Raw genomic sequence first — 27,398 nt, 5'->3', positions numbered from 1 at the left:
CTGAAACAGAAAATCAGAGATTGATTTTAAGCAGGTGCATCTTTCTCATACCCTGGGCCTAGTGTTTCTCACTTACCTCCACATCCCCGGAACACTATACACACCATGGCAGAGCAGAAATGGGAAGAAAGTAGGAAGAAAAGAGATCTCTACTGAAAAAGTATTCATAGTCAGCAAGAAAAAGAAAAACCAAACCAGAGCTCCTATATAGTGAGTAGAAATTATTTCTTCTGTGTGACAATGGCCTGTTACCTAGATTAGGACAGGCACATAGGGGCAGAGCCACAGAGGCACCTACCGAGGCAGTCATCCTCATTCAAGGCTCCTTTTTTTTCCTTTGGGAACTTTTTAAATCACAAGCATAGCATTTCTACTTAGAGACTGCTTCTGAAGAAGCTTCTAAAATACTGTATCAGTCAGGATGCTTTAGCCTTAAAAAATAACTCTTGCATCAGCTAGCTTGAACAAAAAGAGGATTTGTTATCTTGTGTGACTAGAAGCTCATAGTAGGCAAAATCATGGCCACATCTATGAGGACTCCTGCTCTCCTCCTTTGCTGTTCCTCCTCCCTCAGCCTGGTAGCAAGAGTGGTTCAAGGTATAACATGTGAACATCGTGTTAGTAGAAGAAAAAAGACTGTCTCTTCTGCATCTCTTAAGAATCTTTTTCAAGAAGCCTCTTCACCAGATTTCCCCTCATGTCTCATTGGCCATCCTTGGGCCTAACTCAGTTGCTTGTAATAGAAGTGGAACCACTGTGTCCTAGGCATCAGGTTTATCCCAAGAGATAAGAATAGGATTACTCTCTGGGTTCATATTAGGAAAGGATAGACCTACGCACCCCCAACTCCCTTGTGAACAAAACCAGGGCTCCAGCAGTAACCTAGGAGAGAGGAAGGAATAGTTATCTATTAAAGTTGCCATTCAAGAAAACACAGGTGCTTGTATTTCGAGAATGTGTTTACTAAGGGATGGTGGAAGGCAGATAAGAAAAACCGTCCTTTGCCCTTTGCCTTTCTTTACCTCCTACTAGGATATAAATGAATACAAAGGTTCAGTAATTGTGGTAGTCACAACAGTTCTTGGAACCCTCACAGAAAAAAATAGAGAAATTCTGGGGTAGTTTAATCAGTGAGATATTTATTTTAAATTTTTTTAGATTTGTTTTTTGTTTTTTCTCTTTTTGAGAGAGGGAGAGAGATTTTCACTATAGGGACCATGTGCTCTCTGGAGAGATAGAGACAGAAAATGAGAAATCACCTCTCCCCTCGCCCCCCAGGAAGGATGGCCAGCCTCAATCCCTTCTCTTCCTTTCTCCAGTGAGGCATATTTTTACCAATTGTGAACGTGCATGGTGTGAAATCAGTTTCTGATTTCAGTGAGTTTTTAGTCTTGTTGAGAAAAGGAGCAATGAACACATGAAAAAATAGCCATCAAAACTTATTCTAAACCCTATTCAAGATAGGGTCCCTGAATAATGGAATTTCTTTTAAGAGATTTTTTGCTATAAGACATACAGGCTGACCAAAGAGACAGAAAGCGAGAAATCACCCCTCGGGGGTGGCCACACCACAATCCCTTCTCCATTTTCTTCTTGGGATTTTGGGCACGCATGCACCTGGCATGAGTTTTAAGCCACTGGGTTCGGGACTTGAACTGTAGTCGACCACATGGGAGTCCAGCGATGTAACCATTATGCTAGCTGCTGGTTCCAAATAATGGGATGTTAAAAGGAGAAGGAGCTTTCTAGGTATAAACGAAAGAACATAACAAAGATGCGTGAAAGTACAAGGCCTGTGCACCCAGAGTTCTCTGAGATGTCTGATAATGAGCGTGTTGTGGACAGAGGTAAGAAACCCTAAGATTGAAAGGTTGGCTGAGGCCAGGTTGTGGTAAGCAAAGCACTCAGTGAGTGCTGCTTTACGAATCAAGTATTAACTCACTTCGCAAGCATGGGGGGAATAATCATCAAAGTTCAAGTTTAGGATAAATTACAAAGAGAAGCAATGAACCAAATAAGTAAATATGTAGTAGAAGGTTCTAAGAATTCTCTCAACCACATAAAAGGTTGGTGTCTATTTGCTAAATTGATAAACAACTATAATTAGGTAAAATACCAAGTCTCACTTAAAGTGAGAGCAGGTCAAAAATAATAGATGGATTTTAGATTTAGTGATCAGTCTTCCCAGATACTCTAACCCATTATAATGCAGTTGTCTTATCATGGTTACTCAGCTAACATGTTTTCTGGGAATCTTCAGTAAATTTTTATGTCAAATAGGTCTATTTTATAATCTTTTTCTGTAAGAGCTAACTTTTTGGGATGATCTTGTTGACTGAGAATACTTTTTCATTTGTATATGAGGTTCAAACAGATATCAGTGACTTACCTGTTAACTCTTTTAACCTAGTGCATTACAGTGAGATATCCCAATCTATAATAAAAATAAGTGTTGGTATGTGTATATTTTCTTCTAGTTTAATAGATTATGTCTTGGAAATAGTCCTTAGCATAATTTCTTCATATCATCATCAAAAAATTATGAATAAAGGGGCAAGCAGGTGATGTGGTGGTTAAGACGCTGGACTACCACATGGCTGACCACGGTTTGAGTCCTGGACCTGGTGGCTTGCTTTCTCGCTTTTCCTTTCTCTCTCTCTCTGTCTGTCTCTGGTCAACTTAATAATAACAAATGGAAATAGATAAATAAAGTTTTTTAAAATTATGAATGTAGATGACTTGTTGTCCCAGTAAGTTAGTGTACACATCTGATTTCTTAGCACAAAGCCAGAGAAGAACCACAGAAACTGCCTGATTTGCGAAGCAGATTCATGCTGACAATGCTGAAATGTTTATACATAAAATTTGTGTTAATATTCTATACACATTAAGGTATTTGATGATCAGGTAACTGTCACAGACAGGCCACTCAAGGGATTAGGGTAGGAGTGAAGGAAAAAAATGTTTTAATTATTTCCAGTCTTTTTCGAATTAGATTATGATTGAGCCAGCAGATTGCATGGAGGTTAAGGTGGCTGGATCCCACATGAATGACTGTACATTTTAACTCCCAGACATGGCAACTTGGGGAACACACCAGGCGTGTGTGTGTGCATGCCCAAAATCCCAAATGGAGAATTGAAGAGAAGGGATTGTAGCATGGCTGTTCCCCCAGAGGGTGATTTCTCTCTCTCTTTTTCAGTCTTCAACAAGCACATATGCTCTATAGCAAAAAGTTTAAAAAGAAATAGATTATGGGGCCAGCAGTGGCTTAAGGTGGTGGACTACCATCTGGCTGACCATAGTTTGAGTCCTGGACGTGGCAGCTTAAAACACACCAGGTGCATGGGCATGTGTGCCAAAATTCCAAGAGGAGAGTGGAGGAAAAGGAATTGTAGCATGAGCATCACCTAAGGGGGTGATTTCTCACTTTCTGTCTGTCTGGCAAGCACACATACCATAAAGCAAAAAGGTTTTCTAAAAAAAAAAAAATAGATTAGGGTTGACCTCTGCACATAAAATTCTTAATTTTGAGGGCTAGATAGTATCACAATGATAATAGAACACTCTTCAAGGCTGACCCACATGGGGAGATTCCAAGTTCGAGTCCAGAGACCTCCCTGAACATGCCAGGGACATATATGCCCATGATGTGGGACCAACTGAGACTGAGGGTAGATGACAGCATTAGGACTCTGTTAAAGGTGTGTCTCTGTCTCTCTCTCTTATAAAATAAATAATTTTTTGAGAGCTTCTGGCTATAGGGTGCTTGCCAGAAAGACAGAGACAGAGAGACAGAAAGCAAGAAATCACCCCCCCAGGGGGATGGCCACACCACAATCCCTTCTCCATTCTCCTCTCGGGATCTTGGGCACACATGCACATGTGCCTGGCATGAGTTTAAGCCACTGAGTCTGGGACTCAAACTGCAATCTACTACATGGGAGTCCAGCAAAATAGCCATTACGCTAACTGCTGGTCCCTAAAATAAATAATTTTTATAAAAGATATATCATAACCCTGTATTAATTCCTTGAAACTATTAATGTGCTAAAACCCAAGGTACAGTTTCTGCTGGATGATTCTGTATGAATTTTTTAATTACTGAGTTTTTCTGGTTGCTACACTCATTGTTAATTATAAAATTAGCACACAGCTTATGGTTCAGTGAACAATATTAGATTGTCCATAATTTATAGGGTTGATTTATGATTGCATTTGTATGTCTGTTGGAAACCTTCAGTGGTCCTAAAATATTTTTTTTACAATTTGCTTATAAATAAAAACGAAATTGTTAACTAAAGTACGTAACTTTTCCTTTTTTAAAAAAAAAAGAATTTTAGCGTTTAGGGACCACCAGATAGCATAACAGTTATGTTGCTGGACTCCTGTGTAGTCTACTGCAGTTCAAGTCCTGGACCTGGCAGCTCAAATGCACATGTGTGCATGCCCAAAATCCTGAGAGAGAATGGAGAAGGGATTGCAACATGGCCATCCCCCTGGGGGTGATTTCCCACTTTCTGTCTCTCTGTCTCAGGCGAACATACACATCCTATAGCAAAAGTCTCTCTCAAAAAAAAAAAAAAGAATTTTAATATTTAAAATGGATTTGCATAATCACATCAGAATGCATTTAATTAGTTAAGAAATCTATGTATGTATCCAACTTTTCAGCTTACAATTGTACATGATTGATAGGAATAAGTTGTTGTGTTGTTCAGTAATTAAATGGTGTTTAGGTAAAATGAACTAGAGTAGTTCCAGTTTGCCTTATGTTTTCTTGGAATAACAGAGAAGTTGTATTACTTTTGTAAATAATGTCATATGTACAATTACGAAATAATAAGTATTGTTTAGTCTGTTTTTTTAAGCTATGTTGGGAAGACCATTAAAAAATTCTCCCCAACCTGGGGGTGAATTGCTTTCTTAATGTCTTTATCTTTTTCCCCTTTATTTTTTTAAAGAATTATTTTATTTAACTTTATTTTATTTATTTATTTATTTTACTTTGACCAGAGAGGGACAGAGTGAGAGAGAGAGAGAAGCAAAGTGAGAAAGCAAACCACCAGGTCTGGAACTCAAACTGCAGTCAGCCATATGGTCCTGTACCCTCAACCACCATGCCACCTGCCAGCCCCTCCCTTTATGTCTACCATGAACTTGTACCTACCCTTTTTTTTCCTTCAGATTTTACCATAGTGCTAACTGGGGGCGGAGGTGAGAAATCACCCCTCAGGGAGATGGCCATGCTGTAGTCCCTTTTCCTTTCTCCTCTCAGGATTCTTGTTCTCATGCGTGCCTGACCTGATTTTCAAGCTGCTGGGTCTAGTATTCGAACCACAGTCAGCCATATGGGAGTCTAGCACCTTAACCACCATACTGCCTGCTGCCCCCTACTGTTTTTTTCTTTTCTAGAGGGTAGTACATGCCTTCACCAGTAAGAGAGAGAGAGCAAGAGGAAAAAGCACCCCCCATAGGGGATGGTCATGCGGCAATCTCTTGCCTTACATTTCTTCCTCCTCTGGTGATTTTGAGCACACATGCACATGGGCCTGGTATGTTTTTCAAGCCCCCAGGTCTGGGACTTAAACAGATAGCCATGTGGGATCCAGCTGCTTTAATTACTAGGCTCCTAAGCCAGCCCATATCAGGTTTTTTTTATCTTAATTTTTTTAAATAATTATTTAACTTTCTTTATAACTGTTACTTTTTAAAAATTTATTTAGAGAGAGATTTTTGCTATAGAGTACATGTGTTCACCAGAGAGACAGAGAGAAACAGAGAGACAGAAAGTGAGAAATCATCATCCGGAGGGATGGCCATGCTTCAGTCTCTTCTCCTCCATTCTCCTCTTGGGATTTTAGGCACGCATGCACACACGCCTGGCATGAGTTTTAAGGCACCAGCTCTGGAACTCAAACTGCAGTTGACTATGTGCAAGTCCAGCAATATAACCATTATGCCATCTGCTGGTCCCGTTATTAGTACTTTTTATTTTATTATTTTAATTTGACCAGAGAGAGAAAAAAAAGTGAGAAAGCAAGCCACCCAGTCCAGGACTCAAACCACAGTCAGCCATATTAGAGTCTACTTCCTTAACCACCATGCCATCTACTGGCCCCTGTTATTATTACTTCCTAATTTGCTATAGGGCATGTGCCTCACCAGAGAGGTTGGGAGGAACAAGGGAGGGAGAGCGAGATCCAGAACTCAAACTACAGTCAGCCCCTTAACTATCACACCACCTGCTGGCTCCCTTCATTGTTTTTTATTGTATGCCTAATTTCCTAACATCAAACAAGCCATATTTATCAAAAATTTTATAATTATATTTTCTGAATTAAACACTTATAGTTTTGTGTAACTATGTTGGGATTTTTTTTTTTTTTGAGAGGTTTTTGCTACAGGGCGCATGTGCTCGCCAGACAGACAGACAGACAAAAAGCAAGAAATCACCCCCCGGGGGGATGGCTACGCCGCAATCCCTTTTCCTCCATTCTCCTCTCAGGATCTTGGGCACGCATACACACACGCCCGACATGAGTTTTAAGTCTCCAGGTATGGGACGCGAACCGCAGTCAACAACATGGGAGTCCAGCGACATAGCCATTACGCTAACTGCTGGTCCCTTTTGGGAAATTTTTTAACAAATGATCCCAGGTACATTTGCAGTTGCTTAAAATTAGTTCATCTTTGTGTTACTAAAGGCACTGTCAGTTAATATTATCCTTTCAGCAAAGCAGTTTGGCCTCATGAATTAAGGATTTTAACTATGTTCAGACCCTTTAATTTTAAAAAATGCCACTTTTCCAGACCTAGTGCGTGGCGTGGTAGTTAAGGCACTGGATTCCTACGTGGTCGAACACAGTTCAAGTCCTGGGAGCTTGAAAATCACGCAAAGCACGTGTGCATACATGTCCAAAATCCCAGGAGAAAAATGGAGGGGAAGGGATTGTGATGTGTGGCCATGCCTCCTGCCGGGTGATTTCTCACTTCCCCCTCTCTGTCTCTCTCTAGTGAGTGCATATGCTCTGTGGCAAAAACCTTTAAAAAAAAAAAAGCTCTTTATTCTCATGACAGATTTCTCCCTCCTCACTCCGAAAATACGCACAGTAATGTTTACTAGTATTTATTATAGCCAATTGGTACCAACCAAAATGCCCAACATTGAGATTATTGTGGCTAAGCAAATTATGGTGTAGAGAATAAGGTGAATCTTAACATAGGCATTGATAGTATATTCAAAAACTGTCAAACCTTGGAAGGGGGAGCAGAATAAAAGAATATGTACATTGTAAGTACATTTCCTGAAGATATGTGTACATGTGGACAGTCTAAAGAGTATGCAAACATAAAAATGTCTTAAGTATAGTTTTTTCTGTGTTTCTTTTTTTCCCCGTACATTGCTGTACTAGTAATGAAAACAGGCTTATAAGTAGCCAGTACTATGCTGAAGGCCAAGCAGAAATATTCACGTAAATTTATTTACAGTTAACTGAGTATTTTTATATATCAGAGCATTCACAAGATCTCCGAATTAACCCAGATTTGTGGGTGCTTTTGGGTTTTAACAGGTACCAGCCAGTGGCCCAGACCTGGAGGACAAGCTCCTTCATCCCCAAGCTATGAAAACTCACTCCACTCCTTGGTAAGAGTTTCTTATAGGTCAATTTTATGTGATGGTTTGGAGTTTGTTTTATTTTTTTTTCTTTAGTAAATCTTGCATAACAATGAAGAAACAGTAGGATAGCATTACACATGAATTCTTTGCTAACAAATGGCCTGATTTAGTTGAACAATGTAAGACACATTGGGTGTGCCTTTTGCCATCTGTTCTTTAAAACATAAGGCTTCTGGTGTCAGGACAGCTGGTGTTAAAATAGTGTTATGGGATTTTGGTTTCTTTGACAAATCTAGGGCTTAACTTTTCTATACTTTTATACTTCTATAGACGACAACAGCTAAAAATCGATAGATGAGTAAAAGTAAGAATATTTAATCCAGCACGCAAAATGGTTATGTTTTACTTTCTCGGGTTGATACTGTGTATAGATGCTACTTTTTATGAAATTTTTAAATGAACATTATTTTCATTTCCTGTATTTTCTTACTAAAAAAAAGAATGTGTTAGACAAATCATCCAAGCAAAACATCATTTAACAAACAAAGCTGTAGAATTAAGGAAGTTTCTAGGTACTCCAGCATAAAGAATTTGCGGTAGAATGTTAACTGCTGTTACTTTTGTATGCTCACATTTGTAACCCAGAATTAAAGCACAATAAAAACAAAATAATGATGACTTGGTGGAATGCTAAATCATGTTATTATTTGGTAATTCCAGAGTACAAACAGAAACATTCTTTTTCTGTGACTAACAGAACATTTTAAATTGAAGGAAATTTTTCTTCTCATGTATTTTGCAAGCAAATATGAGCAATGTGTGTTGTTTAGATGCTAACCTTGTAACTTCCCTGTGGAACCCCAGCCTTCTCATGCCTTAATACAAGTTGATCTCTCAGATCTCCGCGTTAACTTTACTAACATATTATGCTGACATGCACATCAGCTATTTCCTCATCTCTTTTGGAGTTAATCTTAACCTGTGCTTTGCCTCCTGTTCTGTCTTGACTTTGCCAGAAAAATCGAGTTGAGCAGCAACTTCACGAGCATTTGCAAGATGCAATGTCCTTCTTAAAGGATGTCTGTGAGGTACTATTTCTTTTAGATGGTGCCTTTTTTGTGTTTCAATTCATTATACTTTCCATTATCCATTTAAAAATCTTCAAGTTGTACAGACTCCAAAGTCTTTGTAACGGTGTGTAAGAATAGACTTTTGTCTCTTATGTTGTGAGAGTGATTCTTTTTAAAAGAGCTCTACTGGCATGTGCTTTTGGTTTTTAAAATTCTAATATGTTTGTGTATGGGGCATGTGTGTGTCCATAGACAGACTATGTCATTTCTTCAGTTTTGTCAAAAAGCATATCTAGATATGTTCATCATTAAGACAGGTATGCTTTTTATTCAAATTAAAGTTACAACTTAATGAATTTGAGGGCCCTTCCCCAAATTGCCATAATTCAAAGATCAGCATTAAAGTACAGGTTATCTTTTTTATCAACTGTAACTGAGTATCAACATAGGAGCCTTCATATTTAGAAGCTAAAAGATAGAACCTCATGGTAGACTGCTGAATTCATCTTATAAAGCTGATTTGTTTTTGAAGACGTGAAAGTTTAGCGTAGTCTATGACAGATAGCCTTTTTGTTGTTGATTGGTAGTGTAGGCATTTGCTTTTGAAGCTACTTGATAATGCATTTCATTTGCTATCTTCCACATATCCCAAAATAGGAAACATAGCAATTTAATGAATTTAACAGATACCAGAAGTAACCTTCATGTTTTTTTCATTCCTTACAGCAGTCTCGAATGGAGGATCGCTTAGACCGACTGGATGACGCTATCCATGTGCTACGGAACCATGCTGTGGGACCTTCCACCAGTTTGCCTGCTGGTCACAGTGACATACACAGTTTATTGGGACCATCCCATAATGCACCAATCGGAAGCCTCAATTCAAACTATGGAGGATCAAGCCTTGTTACAAGCAGTCGATCAACTTCAATGGTAAATTGGTGCTCATCTTTTTTTGTAATGACCCAAATGCCTATTATCCTAAATGGTTTTCATGAAATCTTTGGGGGAAAGACTCTTCCTTTTTGAAAAGAAAGTAAATAGTGGCTTTGCAGAATTTCCTTTATCAACTCGAGCAAGATAATTGGCTAAGTGGCTAACAAGTCTTCCTATGACCATGTGCAAAAAAATAGGAACTTTCCACAGAGATCATTTTATCTTAAACTTGCATTTTTTTCCAGATGTGTAATAGTTGGCAAAATAGTTTTTACTTTGAGAAAGTAAGTAGGAAGTCTGAATAGTAAAAGTGATAAACTGAGACTAAATTTCTAGGGGCTCTGATCTAGAAAAGTTATGAATTATAATTTGGAACCAGCCTTCAGTAGCAAAAGGAATAGAAAAATTTCAACATGTACAGACAGGTTCAAAATTAAACTTAATTCTTTTTATTTTTCAAATGATAATTTTATTTACTTTATTTAGTGATATATTTATTTCAACTTGACCAGAGAGGAACAGAACGAGAAAGAGAAAGAGAGGGAAAGAAAAAAAACAAGCCTCTAGACTCAAACCGTGGTCGGCCGTGTGGGAGTCAAGTGCCCTTAACCACCCCACCACCTGCTGGCTCCTATTATCTTTTTTTTTTTTTAGAGAGATTTTCACTGTAGGGCGCGTGCGCTCGCCAGACAGACAGAGACATAGAGACAGAAAGCGAGAAATCACCCCCTAGGGGGTATGGTCACGCCGCAATCCCTTCTCCTCCATTCTCCTCTCGGGATCTTGGGCACGCACGCACACGCGCCCGGCGTGAGTTTTAAGCCACCGGGTCCGGGACACGAACTGCGGTCGACTACGTGGGAGTCCAGCGACATAGCCATTACGCTAACTGCTGGTTCCCCTCATTTTTATTTTTAATGTGACCAGAGTGAGACAGAAAGAAAGGGAAAGTGAGAATGCAAGCCGCCAACAGGTCTGGGACTCAAATCGTGGTTGGCTCTGTGAGAGTCCAGCACCTTTAACCACTGTAACTCCTTCTGGCCCCTTAACTTTATTCCTAAGTGAAGAAAAAAAAATATGGGATTAGTTTTAAGAATAGCAGTGATTTGGACCAGCCAGTGGTGTAGTGGTTAAGGTAGCTGGATCCCACAAGGCTGAGTGTGTAGTACAAGTCCTGAACTTGGCGGCTTGGAAAATATGCCTGATGTGTGTGCATGCGTGCCCAAAATCCCAAGAGAAGAATAGATTGCAGTGTGGCCATTTCACCTAGGGGGAAAAACTTCTAAAAAAAAAAAAGAAGGAAAGAAAGAGAGAAAAAGCAGTAATTTAAGTAACCAAAAAAAGAAAATAAAGAATAAAATAATTTAACCCATCTTTTAAAAAACATAGTTTTTAAAGGGGGAAATGTAGATTTCCACAGCTTTGTACATCAAAAATTCTTTGTTAAATATCTTACATTATTTTATATCCAATTTGTCTTTAAAGGAGAGACATTCTTTTTGAACTTCTTATTTAACCGATACCATGTGCTTGTATGTTTATAGCATGGTTTTTAAGGTTTTTGCATGCTGTGAAACATTCTCTTATGAAACAGATTTCTAGCTATAAGCCATGTGATCGAGGCTCAAAGTTACCTATCATTGAAATAATTAGGCACCCCAAGTGCTAAAGGCTTGTGTTCTATAAAACAGGATTGGTTCCAGATTTTCACGTTCATATGTAATACAGCCATTTATATTCATTCTGGAGCTTCTGAAGTAAACATCAAGTAAGGCTGCCTGTACTCCAAGAATAGTGTTTTCAGCAACGTGGCTGACTTGAGATGCCTGCATATTTTAGTAACCAGGTTTTTTGTTTGTCTTGTTTTGTTTTGTTTTGTTTTTTTATTACCAGAGGGCACATGTGCTTACCAGAGAGAAATGAGGGAGAAAGCATCCTCAGTGGGGCATGTTCATGCTACAGTCCCTTCTCCACATCTATGTTATTGTCGAGATTTGGGGCATGCATATACTTAGACCCAATGTGTGCTTCACGCCATCGGGACCATGATTTGAACTGCAGGTAGCCACGGAGAATCTGGCCCATGGCTCCCTTAACCACTAGACTACAGAGCCAAACCTCCCCCCTTTTTTTTTTAATGTTAGGAAATCTCGAAAATTAGGCTTTTTTAAGTTAGTTTTTAATGCTATTGAATAGCTAATAAATGTATGAAAACATTTATGAATTACTAAATTCATAGAAATGTATGGGGTTATTCTTATCACAGTAGTAATGGCATAATTTTGAGGATATAAAATAAGATAGCATTTGTCATATGAGTAATAAATGAATGTAAAGTAGCAAATTAATAATTTTTGAACTATTACTATTTATAAGAATGACTTGAAAATCAGTTTACTTGAATCCTAATAAGTTGATCTCAACTGCAACATTGCAGTTCTTATTTCTCACCTCTTAGTTATTTTTTATTCTTACTGGCTAACTGCTTCTATTCCAGATAATTTGCTGCAATAGTTTATATATTGGATTGTCAGAAAAGTCATGTTTGCTCTCTGGGAGGAGAGGAGGGAGAAAGCATCCTTAAGTGAAGCATGGTCATGATGGCAGCCTTTTTTCCATTTCTCCATCCTGTCAGGATTTTGGGCACATGCACACGTGCCCAGAATAATTTTCCTACCAGTCGGGCCAGGATTTCAACCATGCAGTTTGCCATGTGGGACTCAATTTTTATGGGGCTGACCAGAAATCTACTTATTTTTAAAGTAGAGGTATTACTTCATTAGGTAATAACTAAGACAATAGCTCCCATTATGTCCTCTTAAGAGTGTGCTGCCTACTTCAGAACATCAACAAATAAATTGCCAGATATATTCCCCCACACACTTTTTTTTTTGGCCAGAAGGCACAAAAAAAGAGAAAAAGAGAGGGAGAATGCACCCTCCAGTTGGGCGTAGTCACACTACCATACCTGCTTTCTCCCCCACTTATCTATCTTGTCAGAATTTTAATCCTACACATGCGTGTACTTAGTGTGTTCTTCTAGTTACTAGAGCTAGGTCTCGAACCACAGTCAGCCCTGTAAGGTCCAGTTTCTCTTATTATTAGGCTATGGCACTAGCCCAGAGAGATACTCTTAGAAAGGAAAAACCTGGGGACAGCAGGTGGCATGATAGGTAATGCAGCTGGATTCCCACATGGCTGACCCTGGTCTGAGTCCTGGCAGTTTGAAAATCACACCAGGCATATGTGCATGTGTGCCCAAAATCCTGAGAGAGGTGTGGCTGCCCCTCTTTCTCTCTCCTCTGTGGTGAGCACATACATGCTATGGCAAAAATCTTTAAAAAAAAAAAAAAGAGAGAGAGAGAGATAAGCCTCAGCATAATCTAGGGATAAAAGTCTCCTGAAACGTGAAGTGAGTCTGGTTTAGTCTGAGCAGCAACATCAGTGCCACAGCAACCAAGCCCAAGCAGTGCTCTGTCTATCCAGGTCTCCTCTTCAATACTGGAACCTTGCTAGGAACACAGAGCTGTTGGATATCTGCTAGACATCATCTGCTCTTAACACCCCATCCACACATAGTCGCTAGTACTTCCTAGCAGCAGAGGTTAGTTGTTTCTGCCAGACTTTACCCTCAAAATACAGTTATTAGCTTACAAAATCTGACTCCGCTGGTGAGTCAGTATTCATCTCCCATCTTTCCAATGTAAGCTTTTTAACTGTGAAACTCAGTCCTTAGCTTCAGCAAAAAGATCAGAGGGTGCAGTGAAATAAAGATTGGTCTGCTTATGACTCTCCCAGCTGAGTTTAAGCATGCTGTTGAGAGGGAGACTCTTCTCTTGTTCTGGTGACTTTACCCATGTCTGAGGGTTTGAGCACCAGTACTGCTGGAACATCTATGCTTACATGATCTATCCCCTCTCTAGAGTCAACTCTTTCGTAACATTTTTACTGGTCTGTGATCTGGGGCACAAATTTTTGCAACTTTTGCCAACCATCTTCAGGAGTTACTGTTCTACTTTTATTGTCCCTTTATCAACTCCATGTATTCTCCTGATTGTATCTAAGAAATCATAGTTGTACATTCTGAAATCAGTTTTTTTGTCTTGTTTAACTGTACAGCAGTTAATACACTTTTCCCTGTATAAATATAAATTATTTGTTTTTAGGATCCTAAAGGTAGAGGCTAAGTGGCCAGAATTATAAAGTGATCATAGGAATATAAGTTTATCAGCAGGTCTATATCATCATGTAGAATTTGTGAAATTGGGGACCAGTAGTTGGTGTAATGGCTGTCGCTGGACTCCCACATAGTCGACTGTAGTTTGAGTCCCGGACCGAGTGGCTTAAATTCATCGCTGGACTCCCACATAGTCGACTTTAGTTTGAGTCCCAGACCGAATGGCTTAAATTCACGTCAAGCGTGTGTGCATAGGTGCCCAAGACCCCAGGAGGAGAATGGAGAAGGAATTGCAGCGTGGCCATCCTTCCTGGCGGGGTGATTTCTCACTTTCTGTTTCTCTGTCTCTCACTGTCTTTTTGGAGAGTGCATGCACCCTGTAGAAAAAAAAAAAAAAACTCTTAAAAAAAAAGAATTTGTGAAATTGGCTTTTTTCAAAATCATTTACTTTTTTTTTTTTACCAGCATTGCTTCTCAACAAAATCATTTACTTTTCATCATTCCATTAGTTTCTTGCAGACAGAATTATTCAAATATAGCTATCATTTTAGGAATTTCATGTAACATTAGAATAGCGTTGTTGGAATAAAATTTTGTTCTTATGGGCATTATTACTGTAAGTCAGCATCCTAACTGTATAGCTTAAATAAGATAGTGCTTTCTCTCTTGGCATTAGAAGAGGGTCAGCACATTTGAGCTTTTCTTTTTGTTTTGTGTTGGTTTTGTTTTTGTTTTCCAAAAGGTGTGTGTGCGTCCCAGAGTGAGATAGGGAGATAAAAGGAGGAAAGTAAGAAAGCAGCTCCCTTGGGGAGTGTTGATGCCTCAATCCCTTCTCCATCTCTTCTTTTGGGATTTTGTCAATCCCTTCTCCTCCGTCTCTTCTTTTGGGATTTTAGACATGGCATATACACGCACCTGCCTTGTTTCTCAAGGTGCCAGATCCCTGACTCAAACTAGACAGCCATGTGGGACCCAGCCACCTTATCTCCACACCACTGGCTGACCCAGCACACTTTTTCTAAAGGACCAACTACAGAATACAGTCACTCCTCACTTAACCACCTGCTTGTTTAACAACTCAACGTTAGAACCAGATCTCCAGCATGGGGAATCTCCTTTCTCAGTCTGTGTGAGTGTCAAGAATACCCTTTCTCAGTCTTTTTCTTGTTCCCAGTTGATTCATATTCCATTGCATTTGTTGTCCCCAACCTTTTTGGTGCCAAGGACCACTTTCATGAAAGACAATTTTTCCATGGGTAGGGGTGAGGATGGTTTTGAAATGATTCAAGCTCATTACATTTGTCATGCACTTTATTTCTGTTATTATTATGTTGTAATAATGTAACGAAATGACCATGCAGTTCACCACTATGCAGAATCAGTTGGAGCTCTGAGCATGTTTTCCTGCAACTAGAATGCAACTGTGTTCAAAGCCAGACTGGAATTGCAGAGGCACATTGGGATGCTTCAGTGAGAATCTAAGGCTGCTGCTGATCTGACAGTAGGCGGAGCTTAAGCATGAATGCAACCAATGAGAGGCAGTTGTAAATGCAGGTGAAGCTTTGATGGCAGCCACTCACCTACCTCTGTGTGACACCCCACCCCACCCCGCTCCCAACAGGCCATGGGCCGTCTGTGGCCCAGGTGTTGGGGACCCATGAAACATTCACAGTCATGTAAGACTACGTATTTCATTTATAGATCTTGTTTTGCTTTTTGCTATAGTACATGTGCCTTCACCAAAGAGATAGAGAGACTGTGGAAAAATCACCCTCCAAAGGGGATGTCCACCCCTGCGGTCCCTTTTCTCAGGATTTTGGGCACACACACTCACATACATGCCCAGCATATTTTCCAAACTACCAAGTCTGAGACTCAAACTACACACTCAGCCATGTGGTCTCTAGCCACCTTAACCACCACACCACCTGATTGGCCCTGTAGATCTGTACTTTATTGTGTACCCATGATAATCTTCAGGATAAATTAAAATGATTACACCAGATTTATATTACTGTGCTGTGGATGTGTCTTGTCACTTTCTGGTGCTTATCTAGTGTGTACTTTTTATATGGATAGAATTACAGTATTCTAGCATGGTATCACTCAATATCTATTGCATTATCAACCAGTTCACTTAACAACGTAGTTGTAGGGTGGAGCTCAGTTATTACGTCAGAAGAGCCTGTGTATTCACCTTTGCAGGCTATATATTCTGTTACAATTGAACTCTGACCTTGAACATGAAAGCAGCCAAAGACAATATGAATACAGATGTGTATTCATGTCATAGTTGTATTCCAATAGAACTTTACTTCAAAAACAGACTCCTTTATTTGTTAAAAATAATAATAATTACCAGCAGGGTAAGAGTTGACCACAGGCTATATACTTTGCCAATTTTTGATTTAGAACATAAATTGAGACCAGCCAAGTGGGGTGGTGGTTAATGTGACTGGATCCCACATGACCAAATGCATTTTTCAAGTCCTGGACCTGGAGGCTTAGAAAACTCGCTGAACCAAAATCCCGAGAGAAGAGATTACAGTGTGGTCATCCCCCGTGGAGAGTGTTTTTTCACTTTTATTTTCTGTCTCCAGTGATTGCACATGCCCTATAGCAAATTGAAAACAAAAATAATAGAGAACAGCAGTTGGCATAATGGCTTTGTCGCTGGACTCCCATGTAGTCGACCGTGGTTCAAGTTCTGGAACCGGTGGCTGAAACTCACGCCTGGCGCCTGTGCGTGTGTGCCCAAGATCCCAAGAGAAGAATGAAGGAGAAGGGATTGAGGCATGGCCATCCTCCCTGGGGGGTGATTTCTTGCTTTCTATCTCACTGTCTCTGTCTTTCTGGTGAGCACACGCACCCTATATCAAAAACCTCTTTAAATTTTAAAAATTAATTAAAAGTAATAATCATAACCATAATAATGGACATAAATTGACTTCCCAAAGAAGATAATGGAGCTTGGTATGTTGTTTCTTTTTTTTTTTAATTTATTTATTTAATTCCATTTGTTATCATTAGTTTTCATTTTGACGAGAGAGAGGCAGAGAGGGAAAGGGAAAGCCAGAAAGTAAGCCTCCAGGTCTGAGACTCGAACTGCTGTAGGCCATGTGGAATCCAGCACTTTTAACCACCATGCCACCTGCTGGCCCTTGTTTCTTTTTTTAATATCATATAGCTTTTTGCTTATTTTGTTTTAATGGCTAGTTGGAGACTTTGGTTGAAGTGGTTGTGTCATGTGAGGTGAGCCAAGGTGCAATGGAACTGAAAGAACAAGAGTTGATGGTGGATTAAAGTGGTCCAGATGGCTTGGCTCCCCACCTGCAGTGCAGACCTCAGTGATCAAGATAACTTTGAGTAGGAGAAAGTCTACGTGGAGCCAGCAGGTGGTGTGGTGGTTGGGGTGTTGGATTCCCACGTGGTGACCACAGTTCGAGTCTCAGACCTGGTGGCTTGCTCTCTCACTTTCTTTCTCTTTCTTTCCCTCTCTTGTCATATTAAAAAACAATAACAAATAATTTTTTTTAAAAATCCACATGGACACATTAATCAAAATACTATGTTTCGTGGGAACCAGCAGTTAGCGTAATGGCTATGTCGCTGGACTCCCACGTAGTCGACCGCGGTTCGTGTCCCGGACCCGGTGGCTTAAAACTCACGCCGGGCGCGTGTGCGTGCGTGCCCAAGATCCCGAGAGGAGAATGGAGGAGAAGGGATTGCGGCGTGACCATCCCCCCTGGGGGGTGATTTCTTGCTTTCTGTCTCTATGTCTCTCTCTGTCTGTCTGGCGAGCGCACGCGCCCTACAGTGAAAATCTCTCCAAAAAAAAAAAAAAATACTATGTTTCTTCAAAAAAATAGCCCTGTTACTGAAAACCTCTTATTTTTAGTTATAACAGGATTATGCCAGTAATATTATCTACAACTGATAGTATTGATTTATACACTATCGTTATACACTATCCATCTTCTCGGCATTCTTTTTTTTGGGGGGAGGGGGGTGAGTAAAGATTTTGCCATAGGGCATGTACCCTCATGAGGAAGGAAAGATAGACAATGAGTGGGAGAATGAAAATTCACCCCTTGAGGAGATGGCCCTGCTGCAGTCACCTCTCCTCCATTCACACACCCAGCATAAATTTGAAGTCTCTAGTCCAGGACTCAAACCGCCGTCAGCCATGTACCATACCCACCACACCACCTGCTGGCCCTGAAGCGTGATTTTCTTGTATGAGAGTACACTAAACATTGTTAAGTGGAGCTAGCGCACAGCCTGGTGGTTAAAGCAGCTGGATCCCATATGGCTCAACCAGCGATTCGAGTCCTGAACTCCCAGCAGCTTGAAAAACATGCTGGGCATGTGTGAGTGCCTGCCCAAAGGGAGAAATGGAGGAAGAGGAATGGTAGCGTGAATCTTCCCCATGCGTGGCACTTCCTTGCTTTCTCTGTCTCTCTGGTGAGTGCTTGTGTCCAGTGGCCCCAAAAAAAGTAAATGGTAAATTTAAAGTTGTCTTATACAGTGATTTAAAATTATAAATCATGTATGTTTCTAAATCCTAAAACAATTATTTTTCTTAGTTCTAAGAGACCTAAAGATTAAGTTTTTTTTTTAAGAATTATTTTATTTAACTTTATTTATTTATTTTAATTTAACCAGAGAAGGACAGAGAGGGAGAAAGTGAGAAAGCAAGCTACCAGGTCCGGGACTCGAACCGTGATCGGCCATGTGGGAGTCTGGCGCCCTTAACCCCCCACGCCACTTGCCAGCCCCAAGATTAAGTTTTTAAGACCAACAGGTCAAAAAAAGAACCAGAAACAAACAAAATAGGCTAATAGTTCATTCAAAATTATCAGCATTTTTGTTACTCACAAAAATAAATTTGGGGCTGGCAGCTGGCACGGTGGTAGAGGTGCTGGACTCCCACATGGTTGAGCATGGTTCAGGTCTCTGACCTGGCAGTTTGCTTTCTCACTTTTCCTCTCTCTCTTTCTCTGTCTCTCTGTGGTCAAATTGGATAATAATTAATAAAATTAAATAAATAATTTAAAATAAATAAATAAATAAATTTGAAATTATTTTAACCTTCCATTTGGAAATGTTTAATTTTAGTAATATAACTTTTTATGTATACTGTAAAATTGTATGTCTAGGTTTCAGTTGGATAGGATTTTACTTTTAATCATTCTTACTATTTCTAATCAATATTTTTCCTAAATGAGGACTTTTTAAAATTTTATTTTCCATAAGACCACATGTCTGTGCTTTTTAAGAGTTTTGGTAACATTTTAAAATTCAAGCTTGTTCAAAATGGTAACCTGTAAAATTTTGAAAACCATAGAGGTTATATATATATTTATTGATACATCATTTTAAAGGGACAGTAGCAAATGGGATACTACTAAGTTTCTAGCATAAAACTCCTTTTAATCAGTGTATTGATTAATACTGATTAAATCATTAGTATTCGGTGAATAGTACAAATTGTACAAATTATTAGAACAGAATTCAAAATCAGAGAGGAATTCATAGTACTTTTCAGTCTGTCCTTTAATTCACAAAGCCTCTTATTCATCAGCTAATTAGATTTAACATTTTTCTATTGTGAGTGCTAAAACCATTGGCCAAATTACATGAAAATAAGTCCCTTGTTGGATGCTCCCATGAAGTATGGCTGTACATGGATTGAGAAGATTCAGTATGCAGGATGATGTCATTTAATGGGGGTGGGTCTTTTATTCCGAGATGGGGCTCTTCATAATCATTGAAATTTAGAGCATACAGGCCAAGGGGTTTATACTTCCCAGCAGCAGCAGCTTGTCAGCTGTATGCTAACGAGGTGAACAATTAAACCGGCCTATCTGGCTGGCCCCACAGGCTCTAGGCTCAGACAAAGAACTGTTTATACACCTGTTGTGTGCGTAGACAGAACCATTTGAATGTAGAGTTGCAGATTAAAGGGAAGATGTGGGAGCTTGGGTGAGCAAGGGTTAAAGAGAACTATAAGAACTGCAAAAGTCAAAACCTCCAGAAAATATATGAGGGCCCTTTGTAAGAGGAGTCAGGTTACAAAGAAAAAGTTCCTGCTAACTCCATTAACATGAAAAGCTCCAGACTTGAAGCTTTCTGCTAGTCTGAGGCTATTTTTTAAGGGCTTATGTTTTTGTTATGTGTGCCAATTAATTTTTTCTCTTGAAGGCTGGTAATAAAGGATGAGGTGAGAAAATATTTAGTTTGTTGTGTTCCATAGAGACAAAAATATTTGCCGGCATGTATACCCTGAAACCAGTCGAGCAACCTTTCTAATTTTCCTTAAGGAAAGGCAAAATCCTCAAGATTTATCATTGAGTTAATGATCTCACGTTTGCCAAGCTTTTCATCAGAAAAGAGGTAATAGAACATTTTTTATTAGCTGAGTTTCAGAAAAATCAAAGAATTCTAATGAAATAAAATGAAATCATAATTCAGCAGATGTGTCATGACTTTGAGTGAAAATTCAGTTTGTTTCTGTTCAGAGGTGTTGTCTTACATAGGAGCTGTAAAATGAGTTTCACATGTGTGATGTGTATGCTGTACAGTGAACAGATATATGCTTAAAAGCTTAAGTTCTAAAAGCATATTTCCTTTCCATTTACTTGGTATAATACTTTGAAATACTAGATGAAAACAGAATTAGCACGTATTATAAAAAATCATAAATTTGGGGACTAGCAAGTGGCATGGTGGTTAAAGCGCTGGACTCCCACTTGGTCGACCATGGTTCAAGTCCTGGACCTAACGGCTTTCTCTCTCTCTCTCTTTCTCTCTCTCTCTATCTCTCTATATATCTATCTCATATCAAAATTGAAGAATAATGGTAATAAATAAAGTAATCGTTTGAAAAAAAGCATAAGTTTTAAGTCTACATTATTATAAACACCAATATATAAGCTTTTACTTATCCTGCAGCAATTTCCTCAGCCTTTCAAGAAGTTTCTAGTGATACTTTATATTTACAGTAGGCCGACACTGCTAAAGTTCTGTAAATTGGCAGCTGTCTATTTTAGTTCTCCCATATCTGTTTTCGTAAGGTGGGATTTTGAACAGACCTTCCTTATAAGTGATGGAGTAGTCCATGGTTAGCTAGAAAGCACCCTCGTATGTTAATAAATACCACCAGGATACCCCTGCGACAGGATTTCATAAAGCACTTTAAAAATAATTTTCTCTCTTGAGTACGGTTTTCATCATTCACTTTGCTGCTTGTTAAGTTTAGTTCTTTAGATTTTTCTCAAGTTTGCAGGGAGGGGCAAAGTTTAAAGACAGCCTTCTGAGGTGGGACAAGGATGGAAATCTGCTCTAGTTCCTATTCCTTCCTAGCTTTAGAATCTTATTATTCTAATGCATGATGAAATTATGCAGCTTAGAAAAAGGGTATAGTCAGTGCTTAGTTATCCAAGGGAGCAGTGACACACATAATTCTCAGTGGTGACTAATCCTCGAATAATTTTAAAAGTTAGCTGCGGGATACTTCAAGTGGGTTTTTTAAACATACACTAAAGATGAGAATAAGGGTAAAGGACGAACATTTCTTTTAAAAGTGTGAGGAAAGAACTGATGTATTTCTGGGACCAGCAGGTGGCATGGTGGTTAAGGCACTGGACACTCCCACCTGGCTGAACACAGTTCAAGTCCGGGACCCAGTGGCTTGCTTTTTCCCTTTTCCTCTCTCTCTCTCTGTATCTCTCTCTGAACAAATTTTAAAAACTCTCTCTCTCTCTCTCTCTCTGCCTCTCTCTGGTCAAATTAAAATAAATGAATGAATAAATAAAATTAAATAAATTGTTTTTTAAGAAAAGAACTGATGTATTTTAATAAGACTGCCAAATGGCCTGCATTGCCTAAAACTTTGCTTTGGTTCCTTTTGCTTAGCTCACAGGAAACCAAGGAATAAACTTGCAGAGGCGAATTTTATACCTCTTAGGGTAGAATCCCTACAAAGTCATGAAAGATAAAACCTATATTAATTACTCAAAAGGGATTCGGAGCTTGGCAGTTTACTAGGATTGACGGATTTATAGAAAAACAGTGGTTCTCGTGTATAACTCCAGGCAATAAACCTATTTAATTAAAGGCTTAATCTTCTAGTTGACAGGTCTGCTACCGTTCTCATAAAAGGCTTCATCTGTAACAAGTTTTTCTAAAAGTACTGCAATAGCTGAATGCTCGGTGGTGTTTATCTTTTACCTCAGTAGTTCAGGTTAACTGAGAATTGTGTAAATTTGATTAAAGGCAAGAATAAAAAACAGATGGTGGTTTTGTTGCCCGGCAATGTAAAAACTTTGTTCTAGGTTACTTTAATGTTGTACTGCCTTTGTTGCTCTTTTTAAATTTTTGAGGTGAGACAGAGGAAATAAAACTAAGGTATTATATATATTAATGTGGGTTGTGCCAAGGTTTCAGGTAAATACCATTACTTGGAATATAGTAGTATTTGAGTGATACTTTTGTGTGTACTTGGATATCTGTAGGGTAGTATATGAAGTAGGTTTTGAGATCATAAATAGACCGTGCAGTGTGTACTGCTTTATGGCTTGTAGACTGCTTTCTCTCTCTCAGCTCATTTGTTTCCACACAGTGCTCTGTGGGATTTAAAATCTGAAAGTTAGAATTTCCATTTTTCAAAAAAGTAACATTTTCGACCCAGCCATGATGGCACCGGCAGTAAGTGGGGCACTGCCGTGTGACAATGGAGACATGGGAAGGCGCGGGGTTCGAGTCCTAGGTCTACCTAAGCACACTGGGAGTGGCAGTGCATGTTCCCAATCCTGGCTGACTGGAAGGCTTAAGGAAAGACCCTGTGAGGGCTGTGTTTCTTTCTCTCCCTCTATGTATCTAATGAAAGAAAGAAACTTTTTTATTTTGAGAATTAATTTTATTTATCATTGTTGTTGTTATTTTTTTTTAATTTGATACTCACCAGAGAGAGGTGGGATTAAAGTGAGAAAGCAAGCCACCATGTCTAGGACTCACACCATGGTCAGCCATGTGGGAGTCCAGCACCTCAACCACCATGCCACCCGCTGACCCTAAAACTTTTTTTTTTTAAGGTAGCATTTTGGTTTAATTCAAAAGCAGTGTTTGGGCTGGCCCCTTTAGTTACAGCAGTTAAGCATTGGGCAGAAGAACTAGATCCCAAACAGCCAACCAGGGTTCAAATACTGGCCCTGGTAGCAACATGCTAGGCAAGTCCTTGCATGTCAGGATCTTGGTGGGATGGAGAATTGAAGGAAAAACAATCAACACATGACCAGCCCCTTTTGGGGGCGGAGAAGTGAGGTGGAGCATGAGCTTCCGATTGTCTGCATGTACACATAAATTATAAATATAAGAGAAACAAAACGATAACGCTTGTTCTCAAGTATTTTGAAATCCCCACCAGAAACCAGAAGGGTGGCCTCTGAAAAAATGTGAAATTTAGATGTCTGAAATCCCTTTATCTAATAAACTCAGTAAAAGAATATGGACACTCATTGCCCCTAGAACTACCTTGACCTTCTTTGTTTGTTTGTTGTTTGATTTCTTCAGGTTGGAACTCGAGAAGACACTGTCAGTCTCAATGGCAATCATTCAGTCCTGTCTAGTACCGTTACTGCTTCAAGCACAGACCTGAATCATAAAACACAAGAGAATTATAGAGGTAACACTATCGTTGGTTTTCAGTAGTAATACAGACAGAAATGCCGTTTGGAACACTGCCAGTTTTCTCACACAGGGTTGACATCTGTGAATCAGGTCATCTTAGGTAGAGGCATCCAAGCAGTGGTGCCACTGCAGGAGTGTGGATGTGGAGGGCCCCGGCTGGCCCATCTGGCTGGGACAGTCCTGCATGGTTCTTGATGGGTGGAGCCATGTGCACACCATTGTTCAGAATTTGCTCATTATGGTTTTACCTGCTCCTGTCATTTCTCTTCCTTAACTATGTAACCACATCCCCTCCCCCATGAACCTTCCTGGCCTCTACAGGAGGTGAGAAGGGCATTTTTTGATATACTGAGAGCTCTGAATAATGGAAGCTGTTATTTGGAACTTATAATTTAATTGAAGAGAGAACAATTGTGATTAAAAGCAAATTGCAATCAATGTTTTAATAGTCCTTTTAAGTAAGTACAAATACATAGCCAATATTAAGAACATGGAAATAAAATTCTCCCATTTATGGGAGACTATGACACCTATTTTATTGTGTTTGTCGTGGAAAATGATAAGTTTAGAAGCAACTTAGAAGTTAGTTTTTTTAATTTTTTTAAAGTTATTTATTCAATTTGGGACCAGCAGATGGTGTAATGGTTACGTTTCTGGATTCCCATATGGTCCACGATGGTTTGAGTCCCAGACCCGGTGACTTAAAACTCACACTGGGCACATGTGCATGCATGCCCAAGATCTAAAGAGGAGAATGGAGGAGAAAGGACTGTGGCATGGCCACCCCCCTGGGGAGGATTATTCCTTGCTTTCTGTCTCCAACAAGAATGCACACCTTATACCAAAAATCTCTCTAAAAAAATAAAAGAAAATTATTTATTCAGTTTTATTTATTATTACTGTTTTTCAATTCAACAGAGAAAGAGAAGGTTTTGAGAAAGCAAGCCACCAGGTCCAGGACTTGAACCGCTATTAGCCATATGAGAGTCCAGCACCTCAACTGTCACAGTACGTGCTGGCCCGTAGAAGTTAGTTTTTAAAATGTGTCAGATTTCTCCTACCTTGTTCAGTTGTTAAATAGTGCCTGGTGAGACCAACCATCAGAGTCAGGCTTGTCATCTTAAATACAAATGCTGTAAAAATCATTTAAAAAGCTCTTAGACTTTTTTTTTTTTCCTGGTTCTAAGTGTACTTCCCTGAATCATCAGTTTTCCTTCCAGCCCTGAAACCACTAAGGTCATTAACCATTACATCTAGAAAGTGTCTTACTCTCTTCTAATTCACACATGAGTCTGGTTGCTTATTTGGTGTTCCTTTGCTCCTCTGTTAGGTGGCTTGCAAAGTCAGTCTGGAACTGTGGTTCCAACAGAAATCAAGACTGAAAACAAAGAAAAGGATGAAAACCTTCATGAACCTCCTTCATCAGATGACATGAAATCAGATGATGAATCCTCCCAGAAAGACATCAAAGTTTCATCCAGAGGCAGAACAAGGTATTTGCTAGCATCCAGAAATTTCACTCATTTGCTATGGGTGAAAATACTTGGGAAGTTGAACAGTTTCGTGAATTTATTAGCTGCTAGCTGTGTTCTAGGTACTATTTTGGGATTTTTATATATGTTATTTCATTTAATCCTCAAAGCGTCTCTACAAGGAGACATCAAGGTTTGACTCTAGGATTATGTCTTCCATCGTAGCAATACCACACCATTTTAGAATCTACGTATAAAAAAGAATTATATCTCTTCCCTCAAGTTAGTTATAGCCTATAAAACAGAGGGCAAAATAGCTAAAACAAGTTAAACTGGGCAGTATATGCATATAGGAATATTCAACTAATAAATAATTGAATATATTTAACAGTTAAGTAAGGGGCCAGTGGGTGGCATGGTGGCTAAAGTGCTGGATTCCAAACTGGCCAATGGTGGTTCGAGTCCTGGACCCAGCGGCTTGAAAATCAATGCAAGGTATGAGTGCGTGCCTACCCAAGAGCCCTAGAGGAGAATGAAGGAGAGGGGACTGTGACATGGCCATCACCCGTGAGTGTGATTTCTCATCTGAAAAATGTGAAATTTAGATGACTAATACAATTTGCCTCTCTCTATTTCTGGTGGTACACACACCCTATGGCAAAAACCTGAAGAGGGGAAAAAATAAAAGAGCAAACAGATGGTAAGACTCCATTGTAGGATTTAAGCCCCAGGTTGGCAAACTATGGTCCATAGGCCCATTCAACCCACCGCCTATTTTTATAAATAAAGCTTTATTGGTACACTACCACCCCCCACTCGTTTTTATATTGTCTTTGACTGCTTTTGTGCCGTGTTGGCATATTTGAGTAGTTGCCATAGAGGCCATGTGGCCCACAAATCTGAATACATTTATCATCTGTACTTTTTCAGTAAAAGTTTGCCGACTCTTGATTTAAGTAATAATTTAAGAAAAATGTGAGAAAGAAAGTACTCCGGGAAAACTGGTATTGTCAGAAGTTTTCTGGAGATTGGACTTGACCTTTCTTTGAAGTATGGATATAGGCAGCTAGTATATTAGTTTCAAATCGTTTCCAGATTCTTCTTTCAGATTTTTTTTTTCTTGAGAGATTTTTGCTATAGGTGCATATGCTTGCCAGAGAGACAAAGAGACAGAAAGCAAAAAATCAACCCCCACGGGGATGGCCATGCTGCAGTCCCTTCTCCTCTCAGGATTTTGGGCATACATGTACCCACTGCCAGACTCAAACTGCGACTGGCCACATGGGAGGTCCAGTGCCCTAACCACTGCACCTCCTGCTGGCCTCTAGGTTTTTCTTCTAATTCTGTATTAAAGTAAGATGATTTAGGATTCTTGTGGTACATCCTATTTCGTTTTTTGAAAGAAACAGTAATTTTTCTTACAAAAATGATAATCTGTTTATCTTGGTTCCAATTAAACACACTGTACCAATTCCAGATAATTATACTTATTTCATAGACAGGGAGGAAGCAGAGGTACATCCTATTTCTTGACATGTGTATTCATTTATCAATACTATGTTTATATTTCATACAAATACTTACATCTGAAACATTGTCGTGTGTGTTACATTATGGTACAAAGTATTACAAGTATTATTTACCATCTATTCTCGTAGATAAAGCTAAAAGAACCAGCATAGTTCTGTCACTCACACACTTAAAAGGATCTTTTAGCCATTTGATATTCTCACTATTTTCAACATTTAAACATTTCTCTTGGGGAAAAACTGAAATTGTAAAATTTTAGTACTATCAATTTAATATGCATTACACTCAACTCTTAGGGGCATGAAGAAGTAAAAACTAGGTGAGGGAATCTGGAGACCACTCCTTTGGAACATATTAATTCTCATAATTTTATTATTCTAATGGAATTCTCATGAAAATAAATTGCATCTTCCCTCCTCTTACAACTCTTCATCTGACTGGTCAGGGATCAGCAAACTACACAGGCCATAGTTCATGGACCTGTATTACAGGTCATCAGAAATTTAGCGGTGCAATGTGATCGTTTAGTAATATGAGGTAGGTTAATCACATGACCTCAGGACAAAGTGAGGCTAACCTGGGTTTGAACCTTGGGTTTTTCACATACATGCCGAATGACCTAGCACAGGTGTTAAGGCTCTTTGAACTTAGTTCTTTCTTTTCTAAATAGAGACTTTCTATTAAAGCTTGAAAAGAGCGCATCTGAACTCCTTTGCATACCAGCTAGCATGCAGTAAGCACTCAGTCCTGCAGTGACCGTTAGGATGGTACTTTTAGATACGCCGTGATGTTTGCTTCCATAGACCATTGACCTGGGTTCTCCTTATGATAACTCTCTCTCATTGTTTGACCCTAGTGAGGTCACGGAGTTCTCTGGATCTTGAGGTGGTTCTCATTCCTGC

At 39.3% G+C, this 27,398-nt stretch overlaps 1 protein-coding gene across 11 annotated transcripts in view; it reads left to right on the top strand.

The window, feature by feature from the left end:
• TCF12 (transcription factor 12) overlaps nt 1-27,398 on the top strand; it is a 479,077-nt gene that overhangs the window by 431,687 nt on the left and 19,992 nt on the right. For 5 of the 11 annotated variants that reach the window (XM_027766014.1, XM_006141788.3, XM_014581904.2 and 2 more), the window contains 5 exons: nt 7,575-7,648; nt 8,638-8,709; nt 9,418-9,624; nt 23,378-23,489; nt 24,825-24,987. In XM_027766014.1, the coding sequence (XP_027621815.1) occupies nt 7,575-7,648; nt 8,638-8,709; nt 9,418-9,624; nt 23,378-23,489; nt 24,825-24,987 (628 nt within the window). The remainder of the gene's footprint in view (nt 1-7,574; nt 7,649-8,637; nt 8,710-9,417; nt 9,625-23,377; nt 23,490-24,824; nt 24,988-27,398) is intronic. The other 6 variants (XM_014581901.2, XM_006141789.3, XM_006141792.3 and 3 more) reach the window with 3 other exon arrangements.

The sequence above is a fragment of the Tupaia chinensis genome, unplaced genomic scaffold, assembly GCF_000334495.1.
Source record: "Tupaia chinensis unplaced genomic scaffold, TupChi_1.0 Scaffold000063_1, whole genome shotgun sequence".
Classification (NCBI taxonomy): domain Eukaryota; kingdom Metazoa; phylum Chordata; class Mammalia; order Scandentia; family Tupaiidae; genus Tupaia; species Tupaia belangeri.
Note: the sequence above shows the minus strand (reverse complement) of the source record. Positions and strands in the feature narration are given on the sequence as shown.